The 20031-nt window shown below is 42.5% G+C and overlaps 1 protein-coding gene across 3 annotated transcripts in view; it reads right to left on the reverse strand.

Annotated features, from left to right (window-relative positions):
* The window catches only part of ABCC4 (ATP binding cassette subfamily C member 4 (PEL blood group)), a 148160-nt gene extending 128653 nt beyond the window's left edge, over positions 1-19507 (reverse strand). The window contains exons 1-6 of one of the 3 annotated variants that reach the window (XM_068677069.1): positions 19351-19507; positions 8634-8744; positions 6258-6378; positions 5378-5593; positions 2012-2101; positions 1414-1577 (exon numbers count right to left, since the gene is read on the reverse strand). In XM_068677069.1, the coding sequence (XP_068533170.1) occupies positions 1414-1577; positions 2012-2101; positions 5378-5593; positions 6258-6378; positions 8634-8744; positions 19351-19424 (776 nt within the window). In that variant the 5' untranslated portion in view covers positions 19425-19507. Of the gene's footprint in view, positions 1-1413; positions 1578-2011; positions 2102-5377; positions 5594-6257; positions 6379-6435; positions 6499-8633; positions 8745-19350 lie in introns of those variants that run through there. The other 2 variants (XM_068677076.1, XM_068677086.1) reach the window with 2 other exon arrangements.
* Positions 19508-20031: the final 524 nt, after the last annotated feature.

Consider the following 20031-nt stretch of genomic DNA (forward strand, 5'->3'; position numbering starts at 1 on the left):
TCCCATCTGTAAAATGGGGATAATAACGCTTACCACTTTGGAAGAGCACTTTGAACACCACTGATAAGGCACTATTTAGGTGCAAAGTATTTTAACTGTTGACATTAAAATTAAAACAAAACAAAAAAAAGTGAAGTAGCTTTATACATATGCACACACAGCACATATACAGTGAAAATGCATATGTAAGAATATATTGAAAGTGTTTTACAAACAGGTTTTATCATAAAAAATAAGAATTTGATGGAGAACACCAAATGACTCATTATTTGAGAAATAGCATGTGAGCATAATAATTGAAGTGATTACAAACAGAGGGAAATCTGTGAGTTGGTCTAATTTTGTAATTCTCAGTTCTCTCTTCATACCTAGCCATGCAATGACAATGCCAGTCTCAATACTTCTGGAAAACCTGTCTTAAAATACAACTTGAAAACAAACGAACAAACAAAAATCACCTTACAGTAACTCACTAAGAAGTTTTACTGATCTGAAAAGCTAGAAGAAACCGACTCACCCTGAACAGAAAAGCAACAAAGATGCATAAAACTACAAAGCATATGAGTACCTGGTAAAGGAACATAAAAATATTTCCATTTAGATGCAAAAGACTTTAGAAAAGTCAGGATGCAAGTAGAACATGATTAATTATACAAGAGAAGGAAATTTAGGAAGCCAGAACATTGAAGATAATTCAATATTCCAACCTGAGTTAAGTCATTTTTTAAGAAGAAGTTATAGAAAAATAAATTAAATTTGCCTGACAATGGAAAACTACTGCAGGCTCATTTTATACATCCACAATCTCGAACCTTATAGCTAGAAACCTCATAGCTGGCATCAAAAACATTGCCGTAATTCTGTTCTTCCTTTCTCTCAGTTCCTTCCCCTTTTTCCTCTCTGCATCTTTTTCTTGGAGGAGAGAGCAAGATCGTTAAACACAAAACTTTCAGAGTTTTCTGCTGCAACTCCTATATCTCAGTAAGTCAAACTTAAGGCAGGACTGACATGTTGCCTTTGCAGTAGCCGCTCCTTAAGCATCAGTGCAGGAAGGCAAAATTCAAGGAGTTATGCAATTCCACGCCAAAAATCTGCAAGGTGGATGCTAAAAAGCTACAAGGCAGCTACAGAAAGAGCCCAGTTCTTTAATACAATGGATGTGTAAGAAGTGCCAGGTATTTTCAGCATCTCTGGAGTAAAGTCCACTTCAAATCCCTACACAGGAGTTCAGAAATTTCACATTAGTAACTATGAAAAACATTGATGAAAATAAAAGGCAAAGGACAAGACCTCACCAAATGGGAGCTGATCTCAGAGCTGTACAACAACTTCATCTAGTCCTCAGCCAACCCAGCAGGCACATTTTCAAACCCAGGCCAGAAAATACCTACAATCCAACACAAGCAACCTTACCTTAGGGAAGAAAAAAGCCTCCCGATGCAGGTTTGTACAGGAAGAAGAATAATCAGAACTGCCATTCCTGCGAGACACGATGGGCCTATTTCCATCCAGAGAAGCACAGTTACTGCTACAGCTTGAATTGGTCCAGCCCACAGGAAGTGCAAGAAAATTGTTACCTAGGCAAACACATAAGAAGCAAAAATCAGCTTTCGGTCTTAGCTAAAACATTAAATCCTAGTAACATGAAGTTGAGAAAGCATCTTTGCCTGCAGCAGGTACTAAGGCATTCACTCAGAAGACCTGGTGAAAATTTTGAACCAGATTGACAGATGTACAGTCTGCAAGGAGATGCCTAACCTCCAGAAAGTAAGGAAATTACCACACTGATCTTCTTGTATCTATGCACACCACATATCTCTGAGCTCAGGAAAACAGCAGGAAAGGATTAGAAGGGCAGAAAGGAATGTTTTAAGTGAGTGTTTCTTTTCCTACGATATTTGAGAAACAACAAGAAATGTTCATAAGAAACACCTATCATCAGCTGTAGACAAAAGCTCACCCACAACTTCTTCAGTTCCAGCCCCCTGGAAAGATCTGTAAAAATTCTTACCTGATCAAATTTGTTCACGTCATTTGACAGAAGATTTACTATTTGGCCAGTGGTAGTTTTTGCCATAGCTACGTTACTGAGACGCAGTGCCTAAAAAAAATCAAAACAGTCTCAAATTGTCACGGCTTATATATACAGCACAGCACACTGATATTTAGAAGACTCAATACCCAAATACAACTCTCGGGCAAAAAGGTTTTGCCTGAGAGCATCTGGGCACCATCGAAAAACCTTAGATCATGTGTTGGTTTGGTTCACATTCTGAATAAAGTCCTGAAGAAGAGCACGTAAAAAAAGCCTAGACAAGGACTTCAAGAACTCAAATGCCATAAAAAACACCATCTTCGCTTTCTCTGAAGTGATTAAAAGTGGGAAAATACCAACACAGCAAGTTGTTAAAACTAAAAAAAAAAGCTTGTAACTTTTCGTTTACATTGCTCTCGCACCCGCATTATGAACCACAGCACAAAATGAGAACAGAAAACTCAACCTGAAGACCAAATTAAAATCAGGACAATGTTTGGCCAGTCAAATAATTCTGTTTTAAGTGAAATTCCTGACCACTCCTTAATAACACCGCAAGCTGTCTTCTGTTTTTGTAAATCAGTTAAAGTCCCTTCACAAAGCATAAGCATTTCCCTTGTTCATAGCTCTTGTAAAATCCTATGATTTCTGGATTTTATTAAATTAAGTTATTAAAGGCCACAATAATAAATAAATATTAATTAGTTTCACAGGCTGATAAGTAGGTTAATCAGTACAAAATAGCATATGATTTAACAATATCCCCCCAAACATCTTATCTATAAACATGCAGTCAGGGCGTTTCTGCAGAGATCCAAACTGAGATAGCTCAAAGATGCAGATCGCTGCCTGCTTCCTTCCATACCTGCCACTAAGAAAACACAGTTTTGCAGCACAGTGAAATACCAAACAAAATGTGCTTCGCATCTTCCTGGAACAGGGATAGTTCACGCCTCAAAAACATCTTGCTTTCTTTCGTGGCACACTTCTACTTACCCTTTCCACTACTCATGGCTTAAAATAAGGCTTTGATCATGACACTTCCAAATGCACGCTGAACGTAAGGAAGACAACTACAACTGAAGATTAATTAAAGCTAATACTTTTTTAAAAAGCAGCTGTAAATTGAATTTACGTTTTCTTCTATGTTTGCCAATTTTCTGGTTTCAACATAAAGATCTGCTTCATTTTCTGCCCATAGATTTGACATACGGATGTCTTTCCCAGCAAGCAACCTTTCTCAAACACAACAGGCTTTAATTATATGAACTAATGAGAGATGTTTGTACTCTTTATGTCTTAGTTTAAACTCTATTATTTCTTTCAGATAAAACTGTGCAGGCCCAATTTCAATGTTTTAACCATTCTTTGCTTTCTGCGCTCTCATCTCAGTGTTTTAATCTCTCCCTGCCCCACGTTGTTAATTCAAAAGCACAGGAATAGGGGAAAAAGTGAACATGCAAAAGAATACTGTAACTATTCAGTCAAATCACTCCTGACACCCTTCTGCTTGCTTCCTGTCTCAACTACCTCGCGGCTTAAACTGCTTCAGTGTTTATTCTGAACCTGGAAGAACTTGCACAATTTCACTCTTCAAAAAAGTAAGCAGCCTTGCATACACAGCCTTTGGTTTTAAAACAGAATTGAGCCATGCAACAGATCCCATTTGCATCTCTTCCCATGTGCATCACCACTGTTTCTTAGTGATGACAAAATATCTCGCAGTTTGAATACGGGCTGTTTGCAAACAAGATAAGATTTTAACTTTCTAGGAACCAAAAAAGGGTTTAAAGTTAAGAATGACCAGCATCTGAGGTTCTGTATCAAGGTTCTGTACCCTCTCATCCAACCCACTCATCCTCACAAATCCGATGTTCTATTCACTACAGCAATTAATGGTCACCACAGAAGTGCTGGTAAATTAGCATCCAGATTTTTTCAAAAGCATATAGGAGGATAAAGACAACGTATGACCTATCTCTAAACCTCAGATAATGAAGACAGCTGATTAGTAAGGTTTATCAGTGTTATTAGAAAGGTTTATCAGTGTTATTAGTAAGGTTTATCAATGTTCTGCCCGACCTCAGCCTTCACCCTCAGGAGTAAACATTTACAAGATGAGGGGAGATTAATTTTCCATTTAGTCACATCCCTCGAAATAAGGGTGCACGTTACGAACACTTCTTTTCCAAGCTTCTGGGCTTCTCAGCCAATACCAACACTGCAACAACCAACGCCACTATGTACGGATTGCATGAATTTCAAACCGTGCTGCGATAATCAGTTTAGTAAATTAATACCTTAGAGATATGTTTATGTACAAGAAAGCAGTGTGCCATCTTAGAGCCGAGTTCCCAGAGGATAATTTCCAAGGTAGCAGAAGAGGGAGGAGAATAAGTATGTGCATGAAAAACAATCGCCACTTCCAGTGGGGCCGTTTTTACCGTCCCCACTTTACTGCTTTGCTCAGAAACTTGACGTGAGACCTGCAGCAGCAGTCTTAGGTGGACTGCACCTACGTTCAGTGGCTAAAATAACATGATTTTTTTTACATTCTAAATAAGGTTTACACTCCTGATCCTTTACTTAAACTTCTGTGCTGAGGCAAGCACTGGCAGGTCACTATCCCAGCAGCACTGAAGCTGGAAGACGGGACATGTTCCCTTCCAGCATCCCCAGCAGGGACTGCTTGCTTAGAAGTGGAGACAGCCTCAGCGGCTTGGGTGCCTGTGAAGAAGCATCCCCTGCAGCCTGGAGGGGGCAGCAGCAGTCCTGCAGCTCACCGAACAGATCCCAAGCACCCAGAGAGGGAGAAATCCCCCTGACCTGCCGAGCAGGCAGTTCATAAACTCGGCAGCACTGCAGAATGTAAATGAATCACACCACTGATCGCAAGGGGGAGAAGATCAAACAGAGAAGCAATTCCCTGGCAATTAAGAGTGCCAAAGCAGATGGTGACAGCCAAGCACAAAGTCCTTCCTGGGGAAGACACCTGAGGGCTCAGCAGGTGGCAGGCAGGATCCAGCACCTCCTGGTCCTTCTGCCCTAGGCTGGCCACCTCCTGCTGCTCCAGCAGGTGAAAATCAGCAGCTCCTCCCAGGCTTTAGGGCCAGGATAACTTACCACCTTCACTACGAGGACTGAAGTGGTCATTCAGACACGGTATTCATGAAGAAGGAGCAAAAAAAGCACACGGGTTCATTTAAGATCAATGTATACTCACACGCCTTACGTTTCTACAAATGAGTAATTTCAGTGGAATTGCAGGAATGAATACAACAAACATATTTTTAGCCTTCCATCTCAAACAAAATAGCCATCAAATGCCAAATGTTTGCTTACCTTCCGATAAATCATATGACACATAGCTACCCTCAGCTTCATGCCAGCCCGCTGTACATGATAGAAGTATAGGTGGTGCATTATAGCCAGAATAAGTGTGCACACAGACAGAGCACCTGCGTAGCAATACGCAAATTTCAAAGCCGCCTCATCGTAGTTTTCAAAATAATTAATAATTTTTCCCAAAAGTATTGGTTGAACTATTTTGAGGGTTTCCTAAAAGAGAAAGAAAGGAAAAAAGTGTAAGCAATTTCATATCGTAACATGCTACCCAACCTGGTGCCTGGGCAAATAAGAGTCAAGTTCCTGCTGCAAGTCACACCCCGTATTATTTGGTCTTTTTTAAGCTCTGAAACATCAGGCCAAGTTTTATGAACATGATATCCAGAACAAAAATGTTCCACATCAAAATTTGGATGAATCTTTAAAATGAACTCTCTCGATTACCAATAAAAACTTTGATGCTATTAAAGCTACATGAATATATACCACAGTAGCGTTTTTAAAGATGACGTAGCGCGTCCTTTACAACCACTTACGCACAGCAAAAAAAAAGGACAACTTCTTCTACAGGACATCATCCCACTCAACATAAAATCCAGCCAAGCATTACAAAGCAGGTCGGATGGCTTGTCATGTCTCAGAAGTATTGCACTGAAATCGGTTCTCTGTTCCAAGTCCGTAATCCTGCAGTTACAACTCACTTTTTCAGTTTCAAAGAGCTGCAGCTCTTAGAAAAGAGAGTATTTTTGAGAGAGAGTACGGATTCTCCGAACAGCCCAGTGTGAAATCACTGCTATGAATCACACAATCTCGAGAGGCCAAATTGCACATCACTGTTAGCTAAGAAATGTGTTGTGTCGCATTTTACACCACTTACCTCAATCATTGTGAAAATTCCAAAAACTAAATAGGATTTCCAGTAACAAAGAATTATCGCTTTTGTTAAATGGGGTGTTTTTCCTCTCTTTTTTGCTTTTTGCACCTCTTTATCCCAGTACCTGACAAATAAAAGGCAAACATGCTGGAGGACAGAAGTAAAACCGTAAGGCAATTACCTGGAATAAAACAGTTTCAGACTTGCAGCAAGACTGCCATGATCACCTTTATACTCCACATTCCTTAAGAAATTAACAAGATAACAGGTAGTCGTGTTTCCTCGTCCACATAAACACATTGCACTTCGTATAACAGGCCTATTTGTTCTCCTATAATTGCAAACAATTTGCCACTGTTGACTACTACTGCCTTTGACATGTTTGCAGCTGATGAACCCTTTCTTTCTTTGTTCTCCTCTCAGCTCAAGCAGCCTGTCACCTTCATTAAGAGCCTGTCATCGTATGATCTCCAGACTAAGGGCTGAACAGGGGCAGCACGGAGTACCATAGGTTCTTGCTATAAGCTCTATAAGCTGGAATGGTTGTGGTGCACAACCCTTCCTCGTGTCTGACCCTTCCTCATCTCCACCACGTGCTTCCAGGAGGCTGAGCAGATGAGGCACCAGAGCAAGAGGAGCCATCTGTAGCAGCTCCCTCACTTCACACTCCCCACGGCTCTCTGAAAGCAAGGATTACAACAGCGGAGTGGCAGAGGCCTTTGTGTTACCGTGTGCCTACCCACAAGTAGGACACAATCTGTTCACATTAAAATCAAAGACAGGAATAACAAGCACGACTGCTCAGTTACATATGAACAAGAATAACCAGAACCTAAGCAGACTTCTTAAAGCACGCTGTTGTCAGACAAGACGTCCCCCCTTGTTCCTGGAGGCTAAGTATTTTCTGCCAGGCTCTCTGACCTTGCTAGCTTGAGGGCTGAAATAAGTCTAAGGCATGAAAGCCAAACTTCTTATTTTGCAACCCCACACACAAGTTTGAAGCATGCAGTACAGATAAGGAAACATAACTGATTCATTTTTACTCTCTTTTTTTTGTTAGAAGGATTATAGCTATTGTCTAAATCCTTCACAATCAGAACTGAATCTGCGTAGGTTCTGTTTGCTGGCCAAAGAAAAAAGGCTGCTTCCTTCAGTGGCTATTTATGAAATTATATTCTTTGCTTCTTGGCCAAGCGCACTAAGGAATAAAAAAGAACAAAATATTTTCGGCATGCTGTGTTTTCTACCGCTTCCTGCCTCATGGAAAGTGTGTGCTTTTACTGTAAGAATCACTGGAAAGTGTTCGCCTTCCTCTACAGTGAACTCCCTGAACCGCTTCACGACACGTCCTTGGAGTTTGGCAAAGATCTCCTGCTAGAAAGATGTTAAAAGCAGTATTCCTATGAGTTGGTCATTATCCCTCTTTCTTCAGCCACCTCAGCCACAGCAGGGTGATGTCAGAACTGGTCATAACCTTTAGTTTCTGGACTCTCTTTACTCCTTAGGAGCATTCTCTTGTCTCAACCAAACCATTAGGAAAGTTGATTTGTTCTACATCCTTCAGCACACGGGCAAGGCCACGTTTTTATTAATATAAAGGCCACCCTCTTCACTACAAGAGATCTCTTCTTCTAATGGTATTTAACAAAAGATTGTTTGATGACCAAAAAACCTCTCTCAAGAGGCAAGGTTCAAGATAATTTACATAATTTACTATTCTTGGGAGATATTTCACTGTTAGTAGAAAAGAAAGAGAGCCTTTTGGGTCCATGATGACATGAACCGGTAAGCAGTCTAAGAAAGGGTATTTTATTATAAAATAAAAAGGGTATTTTATTATAAAATAAAAACACTCCCTAGAAGCATGCTTTTAGATGTACATGACGTCCAAGGCATTTTATCCACTCTGTCAAAAAGTGGTGTATCCTCAACAGACATATGTTTATGTACACATATAGAAAGCGTACACAGTTCTCAGTTCAGTTTGTTCTCCAAAACGAGAATATTTTTCCTCACTTTTATGAAGAGTGTTTTTTAAAGTTTTCATAGCTATTCTTCCACAGACCAGAAGGCTTGGATTCATTTATTAAGGATTAGAGCAATAACAGCTGATAAAAAATCATCTTTTTCAAGCATTCTGCAAAGTGCCAGACAAATTACAAATGATAATAATAGGAATACTCTAATGTCCCTTCGTTATGTATGTAAAGAAATGAAAACACTTCCATGGTATCACCTCTAAATACTACTCCTAACTCTCCAGCATTTTTAACAATAGACCTTGTTAAACTTTACAACAGCCTCTTCAAATTTTAGAACACGAATAAAACCTCACCTTCCCCACCTGAAATACAGTGAAATAGAACAATGACTCCTTACCACTGCAACTCCTCTCCCAGCTTCTCCGAGGAATCTTCTGGCAGCACTTTATACATATCATCTTCTTCAAGTTTCCGTTTGTGGCCAATAATAAATAAGGGATTCAACCACCTGTTTAAATGCAGATTATTAACAAACTGATCAGCAGACCACAACAGCAATTTCTTTACATGTTAATTTCATTCTTTTACCCTTCTCGAGCATCCCTCAACATCCTCACATTTTACCTCATTTGTCTTCACAAACCCTAAAAAGTCATCCCCAAGCAAGGTCCTAAAGTTGTTCAGACCCCACAGCACTTTACTCCCAGGCATCCAGGAGATGCATGACAGAAAGAACAAAAGCAACATCACCCATAAGATGGAGCAAAAGCGAGTGACATCTATGAAACATTCATGCCTGAGAGGGAACAGGGAAGCTAGAAAAACTGCAGTTTGACACTTAGCTTGTATTTCTGAATATGTGATATTTAGTTTCCTGGAAAAGTGTGAATTTTAGCTCTCATGTTTGTTCCCTTGAACTATTTGCCAGGTTGGCAAACACAAACAGAACCAAGAGGTCAGGGATGGACCTGTTTGAGGAAAAAACATTTCTTGCACTCGTGACAAGGTGTATGTCTGGTGTCGATTGCCTGTCAAAGTTCAGTTTCTGATGCCTCATTATTTCCCTACTTCACCAACACGGTTTTTAGAAGAGCACCTGGCGCACTGCATGAAGTGTATTATTTTCTGGAAGGCGTGCATGTGAGAATTCAAGGCTGTGATGGTTTACAACAAGGGCATTTATTTATTTATTCCCAACCACAACAGTGGTTATGAATACTCATCAACTAGCTTTGCATTTCTTGCTCGGGCATGCTCCAACTTAATGTTGTACGCTGGCTTATGAGAAGTTTGTTGTTTAGTGTCAGACAGGGTGGTGAGGAAGGATGAATGCTAGAAGAGGGGGCCAGAGAGTTTCTTCCAAGGCAGAAGTGTCACAACAACCTTTCTCACAGGCCCCATGGCACGACTACGAGACAGATGGGATCAATAATATTTCTCCTTCGCTACTGAGCATGTCAGCGCACAGCATTTGTGTGACTCATCCAAGGATTAAATCTATCCCTAAAGTACCATCTTTGATGCTTAACAGCCCTTTTTGAACTCTTGGAAGGAGTACTGAAGATCCGTATCATGTGAGAGCTGCTAAGTCCTCAGCGCATGTTAAATGTACGATGAAGAATAGAAGGTCCTTGTCAGGCAAGTCTGCTGCTTGGACTGTATGGCCAGCACAGCATCAGGGCCCAAATCACCGCCACAACTTCTCTAAAGAACAGCCACGGGAAACCTGTGCAGATTTCTGCCAGCTCCTGTGGCTGATACCAAGTGTTCCTCCTCTTGCAGCATCAACACCAGCTCCAGCGCACTCCCTGAACAAGCCAGAGGGCTGCTTTCTGGCAGAATAGGTTAGGGAGCATGTAACCTTCCCCAGCTCCTTTAGCATCAGTCCCATGATGAGGCTGCACTTGCAGGAAAACACAGAAAGAGCACAGAAAGACTGACCCCACCTGAGAAGTGACGGATGAAACACAACAGTCTCAAGGCTACAGGATTGCCAGAGGAACCTAGCTCATCCTTCAGCCTTAAACTCTCCAAAAAACTTACTGATGGTACCCATACCTCCTCTGAGCACATATGGTTTGTAACAAGTCCCTCCTGTCACCCAACTCTACTTGGTCCACATTCATGTATGTACTATGAGACTTAATTTCCAAATTAAGTAGCAGATGGAGATAACAGTGGAGGGTAAAAACTGCCAAAATCTCAATTTTTTAAGACTCTTAGTTCCACTTAGAAGTACCACAGATTCAGGGCTTCTTACATCTTTCCATTAGTCAAAACTATAATCCTGAAAACAATCATATGTTGCCCCGTAACATCAATTTTAACATCTAAAAAGGCTACGGAAACCAACCCAGACTGTGCAGAAACCCATGGTAATTCATTTTGTGACTCATTTAATTTTTTGGACAACATGGCAAAGACCCGGAAGCCCACAAGTTATGGTGAGATTAGGGGAAAAAAAAAAGTATACTATAATAAGTAAATTAATTAATTAAACATCTCTAAAAGAGTTTCTGTCCAGTGGAGCACCAAGCACGCAGCCAACACTGACACACTTAAACATTACTTTAGATGTTGGACAGACGCAGCAGGGTAAGTCATAGTCTTGTCCTTTGTGGTCTTGCTTTGATTCTTACACCAACCTCAATTAAAACTTTACTTCCCCAAAGCCTCATAATTAACAGAGGGATGATGGTATTACTTTCACTAGTATGACTGCCTTCAAACAGATTGGAAAAATACTCAAAATCTTGCAGAAACCTAAAGCAACCATCACTCTTCATCTGATCAAGTAAGCAACAGCTACGTACACTTCCTTCTTCTAACATGCAAATAAAGTTATGTACTGGAATATCTACCAGAATCGTTTATAAATAGTTTTTGAGCAATGTAAGTTCCCTATACATCTGTGACATATACCGTTGATTACATTTGCTTGCTCTCTCCCACAAAGTATTGATCTTTCTGAGGTCTTGCTAAAAAGGTTTGTTGTGTTACTGTAGACTATACTTGAAGATCTTTGGAAGACAGTTAAAACATTTTTTCTTTTCAAATTATGTTTAGTGCTTGAAGAGCTTTCAGCCCAAGAATGAGGTCTTCTATTTACCCACCCCATATTCTTGGTATGGCAAGCACAGCTCAAGTTTTTCACTGATGCCTCCTGAACTTCAAGTACTTTCAGACATGAGACTTGACATTCATTTGCAGTCATTAAAGGAAGAATTTCCATCGGGAAGCAACACACGAGGGCAGATTGCACCACGTGGAATTCCCTATGCCGAGAGCACTGAGCCCATTTTTTTCACACAGCCCGTGGTTACTCAAGTCACACGTTCCTAACAGGAAAACGAAATGGGCTCTTTCCTTGCCCGAAGGCTCAGTTAAATTAAGGAGTGCTGTAAGAGGACTGTTAAAGGAAGTCGGAAATAGAAGGCAATTGCCAACATAAAGAATATCCCTGCAACCTTAACAGTCCGACGTAGCCATAAAGGGAAGACCGCTCACTATAGTGGTGTATCTGTTCTGCCCAAAAAGATACCATCTAACACTGATCTCTTCAAAGAGGAGAGGGAAAGGCCTGCAGAAAAGTAGAATCTGTCATGAACAAAGGAAGTACACAAGCTACATTATTCTTTAATAAAAATAAAAAAAAAAAACAAACCCACAAATATTAAGACAACTTAGAAAAAGGGAGGGAATGTATAGACAGCGATGCAAACTACTCCCTTCATCCCAAACAGGCTCACTACTCATGTCTGGCCTGAAGAAAGATGCCATGTGGTGGGTAGGAAGAATTTGCACCTTAGCCTCACATTTCCCTATTCAGCTTATTCAACTTGAACAAAAATAGGTGTGTTTAGTCATCATCTTCAGTTTCAATGGGTACTTTCCTGTTTGCTAAATATTTGGAATAATAATTTGGTTCTGATATATCAGCCAAGCAGCACCTCCTTCTAGCCACTCTTTTGAAACACGGCGTGCACACGATGCCTTTCAAAGAGCACAGCCCAAATTTTTGCTAGCATAAACTACGCAAGCAAGCGGGAACACTTGGAAGAATCCTGAGTACCTTTTGTTCTGCAGGGAATGCCTCTGTTCTATCAAGACGATTAGCTGATCAAAGACACCAGCCTGGAAAGAAGCCCAGAGTTAGGCCCGGTGACTGCCAGGATGCTGATGTCACCAGGCACACAGATTGAAAAAAAAAGGAAAATAAAACCCACTTGGCAACCTGGTGCAAACCCAAGAGACGGCCAACTGCAAAGCAGTAACTCACTGCTCTGACCCCAGAAAGCCTTCCTCCTCTACAGCAGTACCTTGGGCACCGATAAAAATATAAAGCCATCCATTTCGGAACCGACAAAGACCGTAACATAAACATTCGCTTCCTGCATCCTCCTGCTCCTGGGCCCTGACATTACACGCCCTGTAACATTACAACGCCGTCAACCAGCCACAGTTTACGTGGTTGTTCAGGAAAGCGCAATTTTTTTTACCAGCTGTAATTGGAACAACCACACCAGTACTTGGGAAAGACTCCACAGGGTCTGCAAGAAAAAAGCTAAGAAATAGTTTTCTTACCAGAGTAAGAGAAGTGAGACTCTGTGGGGAGGTATCGAGCTTCCTCACCACCACAGCACGGCAGAGCATCAGGCCCTGCTGTCCCAATGGCAGGCTCGTTATGCAATAGTCACGCTACTCTGCCTGATACATGAAATAAACTTCCTAAATGCTTCTAAATTAGGTTTGCTAGCGTCCCAAAAGCATGCCCTTTCAGCCACGGAAGATATACACTACTGGCAGGTAGACTAAACTAACCACAGCGCCTGACCTACCAGCCAGGCCCGACCTACCCGCAGCCTTGTCTTCAGCCCCCTCTCAGACCAGCCAGGGCTGCATCCCCTCACTGCCAATGGACACCACTACTGACACCCCAATTGGGGTACTGATGGGGGTACAGTGAGGGGACTGCCAGGACAGGGGCACCCTCAGCTCCTACACCCCTCTTGCCGTCCCCCCACAGTTGCACCTAAGTCGCTCGCCGTGACATTATGGCACCCTCAGCTGCGCGAGCCTAAGGTTTGGCTCTCACCAGCTTCACAAAAGCCTTTCCTTCATCACTGGACTAGTTAGAAGAAGGACCAAGTGGACTACTTTTCTGATGAAGCAATTCAGACTGAAATTACAAATAAAAGGAAAAAAAAAATGAAGTTGAACTGGGTAATTTTACAGTGCCCAGTAAAAGCCACATCCTGTGTACTCTCACCAGCTAATTCCTTAAGGAGGTGGTTTACAAACTGCATTTTCCCCATTCCTCTTAAGCCTATTTGTGCATTATATTACAAGCATCATCTGTTTATACTCAACGTCCAGTTACTTTTCAAGAGTTGCACAGGAGAGTCTTTGTTTACCCAAATTCTTCCACGGCACCAGGATTTCACCTTCTTGAGCAGCTTGGAAGCACTACTTCAGCTGCTAAGCTCCACAGGAACACGCATTTCTCTCTATTTAACAACACATTTTGGAGCCTTTTTCTTTGGTTAAAAAAAATGGTGTTTCCTCACGGCACCTTTTGATTACAAACGCATGTCACTTATCCTCTGCAGCTTACCTCAGGTGCCTTTCTGTGCTGATCATTACCCAACTTCATGAGGTGACTCCAGCAGGCCTACGTGCTTGCTCATAGCCCAGAGGAGCACTGTTTGGGTGGGATGTACAGACAGAAGGACACACACAGTCTTCAGTCTTATTTTGCAGGAAATCACACATGTCACCGCACCATGGGATTTCTTTTCCTACGCTATCACCGTTTCACATGCTCACCCATTCTCTTCAATAAACTGCCTTTTCCCACTTCCCCTTACCAAGGTAGACATCTACATTGAAATAGACACAAGAATAAATTCCGGTATTTCTTCAGGTGGTTTTCAACCACTGCCTTAGCCACAACTTCCCTCCCCTGTTTACTACAGCTTAAACAGTAGGTTTTCTCACTGCTTGCAATAGAAAAAAACAGAAAAACAATTAAATTAATTCAAAGTCATGTTGATCCCAAAAAACCCTTTACAATGCCAGGCTGTATTAACCTTTGCTATTCAGCTTCATGCTGTCTTCTGCGTGGTTGCTTTTTCACAGCGCAGTGTAAGCAGCCAAGCTGCTGAACATCCACTTACCGATGCTGACAGCATTTGATTGCACTTATTGCAGGCTATTTTCATGTTGTTCATCTCCACTGCCAGGTACAAAATATCTGATTACTGTAACATACTTCCTGAAAGTCCATATGGCAAGAAGTACAAACAGAGTGAGGGACATGAAAAAAGAAGAGAAAAAAACAAAACAGGACGCACTGCCTTGCTGTGGCTGCTATTTTCTGTACAGCCTGGGAAGAGGGAACGGAGGGCAGTATTACCTTTAACTATGACACTCCAACGAATTCAAATTATTAAAATATTGGTTCAAAATCTGGCATCCACATGCAAGGGAGAACACCAGATGTACCAAAAATTTGATAAAATGGTCTCAGGATTATGCCTTGTAACGATAAATTTAAGTACAAGCTACTTATTGAAGCAGGGCCTAAGTGGTTACACAGAGCGAACAAAGAGACTTCATCAACTTAGCAGAAAATAATTGGTCATCCAAACAAGTTTTTAACCTCAGATTAACCAACTATCGAAGCAATTTAGTTGGAATGGGCAATTTCTTAACCATTTTAAAAATACAACTGAAAACCATCATTGCTCTGTTATATATACGCATGTACGTACGTGCTTAACAGAACAAAAAGCAACCAACACCACCACCAACAAAAAACAAGCAATCCATCAAACCCTGAACCTGAAGTTACTCAGGAGGCCTACAGTTGAGCATAATGGTCTCTGATTTCAGTTTCTGAAAGAAAAATGCAAATGACGAAACCTAATGATGAATCAAATGATGAAACCTAATGGCAGCAATTTTTATATTAGCTTCCTTTTTTACAAGTAGTGGTAAGAGGGAGAAACAAAATCACTTATGAGTCACACTGATCTTACAAGTGGTTGGATGACACGGATACAAAAAAAAAAAAGATTACGCTTTTTGAGTTGCCTGTCTCCTTCACTCTTACGGCGTTGAAGAATTTTCTAGAACTGAGCAAAAAAATCATTTTGGGAAAAAAAAAAAGAAAAAAGGCCACACAACAGTACAGTGCGCTCCTAATTTTGTTGTTTTGCAGGGATTACAGCAGGGACATTTTCTCAGAAATGGTACAGCAAGCTTTACCTAGGTCATTTCAAAGGCAAATAGCTTCAGCGCTTTGTTATACTTAAATTGTTCATCTAATCGTGTATCTAAACACAGATATTTACTGCAGATAGCAAATGCCAACATTCCTATATTGTGTACACACTTGCCATAGTTGACATAATCTATACATAAACTATGATTGTCGAACAGGATTTTCTTTGTAATTCAGATATCTTGCAATACAACAAGCAAAACATAAATGGATGCAGTAGTTCATAAAACTGATTCAAATGTGACTACAGATCATTTAGTATCTAACATGTGAACAAACGAGGCTTTTTTTAATAAAAAGTTGTATGTATGATCCTCAGTCTTCTTTCAGCTGGGAGGAAAAAAAGATAAATGTGTTTGATTTCACCCTCTGGCTACTGAAAATGCATTCTCTGTTCATCTATACTGAAGATATTCACGTATTTGTTTAGAGTTCCCTACAGTACCACAACAGTCCTGCTAAAAGTAATAAAAAAATCTTCCACCAATAAATGAACTAAAGAATAGCTATCTCAGATCTTTCTGAAGTGGAAACTGTTAGGAATTATTAACCTGTTGCATTCTGAGTGGAAATTCACCAGATATCAGGGCAGATTTTCACATACATCACAAATCCTGATGCTGCTTGATATTTTCACTTGTTACCTGCAGTGAACTTAAAATCCTCACAGGCAACACAATGCAACTGACACCAGAAGGTGCACCCACCTCTTTTACCAGCAGCATTGCCGGACCCCAGCTGGACCTTCCTAGAAAGGCAATACATTCCTTGTCTAATTTATCTCAATGTAAGGCAGGATATGCATTTGAAGGGAGCCAAGTCCCAGGACTAAAATACAGGTGAGGCCCACCTGAAGCAGTCCGGGGCCCTCCTGACTCTCAGAGGAAGAAGTTAAGAGAAGCGTGTAGCTATTCACAGTGGTATGAGAGGGGTGCTCAGCACGACTGTATTGGGTCAGACAAACAGCTACACATTGTGCAGCCATCACCACAAAGCTGGGTACCTCCCTGTCTGTGCTTACCACACTCTGGTCGTGCTTAAAACCAAAGATATGTGTTTTTTTTTTCTTCTCCCACTATACTACAACTCAGACTGGGGAAGAGGCCTTAGATGTTTTGTCATTTTCCCTAAAGCCCTTCCTCAGTACGCTGAGAGCACTGCTGTCAGACACCCAAAGGTGTTAGAACAGTTACTTACTCCTTGGAATTGTAGCTGTGCAGAAGCCATGGAAGAAGTTTTCAGTTGTGTCACTGCAAGGCTGTGTCAGATAATTACTCTTATTAATACGTTTAACTGTAATTGTTAAAAATAAATTATAAGTATGTGAAATTTAACAGGATTTAGCTTTCTTTTACTTCTCTGAACAAAAACACTGGATTATCTTTTTGGGGTGTTCCAGCTTGCTCTCCCTTTCACATTATTAATGGCCTAAAATTTATCCAGCCTTTCAAAAATCTTGTTGTAGCATGTTTTATACCTTAATATTGAAGCGGATTCAATGCCTGAACAAAAGACAGCCTAAAAATCCAACTACTGTACAGCTAGAACTTCTCTGATAATTCAAGGGAGCAAATACTACACACGAATACAAGTACACTAGCTACTAATGAACATGCAAACTCGAAGACAGGATTATAGTTATAAAACAGAAATACCCTTACTGTACAGTTATTAATTTCATAATCCTGAACACCCACAGCAGAAAAAAAAAAAAAGAAAAAAAAAAAGATGTGAAAAGTGCTAGTCTCAACTTCATAAAGTATGAAGTCTAAAGCATTTCAATCTCAAAACGCTTTCAACAGCAGAATAGCTGTCTAAACACGAACAACGCTGAACTGAATTGCCTGGATTTTAGGTCCCTCTGAGAAAGAAAACAAATCCTCCTATCAATCCTTCAAAGACCTAATTCTCACCAGCAAGCTGAGCCAGCAATAAAATAAATCACGTAGATGAAGTAAATCAGAAAAGTGAGTGCTGCTAACTACGTAACTAGCAGCCAGAGCTCCAAGAAGTTTGGTGAGCATGGGAACTTGTGACTCTGAAGGTCAGTAAATATAGTAATAACTTCAATATCCAAATAACTTCAATATCCAAAACAACAATTTGTGTTTTAGAAATCTATACTATTATATATAATTCACTGAGAGAGATGGAAAACAAGAATATTTTGCAACTACCCTCATCTTCATACTTCTGTCATAAATGTTTTTTTATTCTTATAACATGAATACTAGCATTACACAAGGGGTGCCCTGTAAAATAACAATATTCACACACAATTCAGATGCTCCTCTTTCCCATGAATGTACTACTAGAGCATTTAATGTTCATCAAGCTCATACTTGTCAAAGTCACAACCCCAAAAGCAAGAAGACAAGCTTTGAACAATGGGAGAAGAATGTGTCTTCAGCCTACACACTCATTACCTTAAGTTTTATAATTCAATGAAAACATGACTTCTTTTCTTCCCCTGTGAGTTTGATCCTGTTCCTGCAAGGCCGAATAATTTTAGCTTTTCTTCTACACTGCTGGCAACAAAAGGGGGGGTGCTTCCTTACAACGGCAAAATGGCACTTTTGAAGCTTTTTTGGGGGGAAAAAAAAGAAGGAAAAAAAAGGAGGAGCTTTGCCAAGCTACCTGCAATGCCCTACCTTCTGTCCTTATTGCCAGTAAGCAGTCAATGCCTGGGATCTGGAGAGCAGAGCAGGCACACCTGAGCAACCACATGGCAGTGGCTGCTGCTACATCCCGGACAGCCCTCCTTCAAGCACTGTTTGAGCACCTGCTGCTGTGAATTAGACTGCTCTGAAAGCTTGACAAAGAGCACACGGGGCAATTTCTAAAGCTTTTCCCATTCTTTCATCCCTTTTTGCAAAGCAGGAGCCCTGCAGTTTTATGCCACCACCTGATGAATGAGGCATGTCACAGACTGCGAAGCGTGGCCTCCCTGGACTTTCAGCAGGCCTCTCACCCCACGTGCACGTGCAAGGGGTTCCACCTCGTCCTGCCCTTTGCACGCTGAGAACCCACATCCGTGGCTGGGGTAAAGGGAACCCCGTCAGGTGCTCGCCTCAGAGGCGAGACATTTAAAGTATTCTGATCTCGGTGCTGAGCAGTGCGTGGCGATCGATTAAAAATATATATGTAAAACTAGGATGACAGAAGCAGCAGCAGAACACAGCCCACTTCCTTTTTTGCATCTAGCGGGGCTGGTTTTGGCAGAAGCGGCAGCAACACCGCAAGATCCCAGCAAGGGCGAGCGAGGAGCCCAGAGGCAGCCCAGGAAGGCGAGGTGGCTAGCACGGACTCTCCCCTCTCGGCCGGGATTTCCTTGCAAGGTTGTTTCCAGCACGGGCATCCTGGTGCTCAGAAAGAAAGCGTTAAGGCACAGCTCCGACCTCGGGCATTCCTACACAAGCACATTACCACTTTTTTTTTTTTTTTTTCCCTCCCCCCCTTTGAGGACATATCTGCGCTAGGAATATTTCAGCCACGGATGAGCTGGGACTTCTCCCATCCCCCTAACCTTCCCTGCACCTGCTCGTGGGCTCGGCGAGGGTTTTGCTCCCGGCTTTCCGAGGTTTCCAGGAGCCCTGTGTCCCCGTGTGCCTCCCCCGGCAGCCCAGCCCGGCGCCCTCCCGTGTCCTTTCCTATTTACACTCCCCGGCAGCCCAGCCGCCGGGCCGCCGTTTCTCGCTGTTGTAACCCCCCAACACCCACACGGGCACCGCCGACCCCATCCCCGCCTCTCCCCTCCTTCCCTCCCGCCCCCCCCCAAAAATAACAAAGAATAATAATAACAAAAACACAACCCCTCCGCGGCGCTCACCAGAAGAAGAGCCGCGAGCAGAGGTTGGCATCCCGCAGCGGGTTGGGCTTCTCCTCGCGGGGCACCGCTTCCATCGTGCCGCCGGCCGGCCGGCCTCCCCCCGGCCCTGCCTCCCTCCCTCCTGCCCACCCACCCCGCACGCAGCCCGCGGCAGCCGCCGCTCTGCCGCCGGCCGGCGCCGTTTCCGGGAGGGCCGGCAGCCGCCTCGGCCCTCCTCCCGCCGCACGACGCCTCCTGCCGGCCCGGCTCCCCCGCCGGCACCGCCCCGACACGAGGCCAGCGCCCACGGGGCCCCGCGGGGCCCGGAGCCGCGCTGGGAGCCCGGCAGAGCCCGAGCCTGAGAGCCGGTGTCACCCACTGACCATGTCCCCAAGCACCGCGTCCAACCTCTCCTTGAGCACCCCCAGGGACGGTGACTCCACCGCCTCCCTGGGCACCCCGTCCCAGTGCCTGCCTGCTCTTTCTGAGCAGAAATGTCTCCTCATTGCCAACCTGAACCTCCCCTGGCACAACTTGAGGCCATTCCCTCTGGTCCTATCACTCGTTACCTGTGAGAAGAGGCAGACCCCCAGCTCACCACAACCTCCTTGCTGGTGAAGAGCCTTAAGTGTCTTCATGGCACAGTGGTTTTGAGACATAAAATCACTCTGTGAGTCAGGAGCAAGGCCAGCTGAATGGCTA

The sequence above is a fragment of the Anas acuta genome, chromosome 1 (genome assembly GCF_963932015.1).
Source record: "Anas acuta chromosome 1, bAnaAcu1.1, whole genome shotgun sequence".
Lineage (NCBI taxonomy): Eukaryota > Metazoa > Chordata > Aves > Anseriformes > Anatidae > Anas > Anas acuta.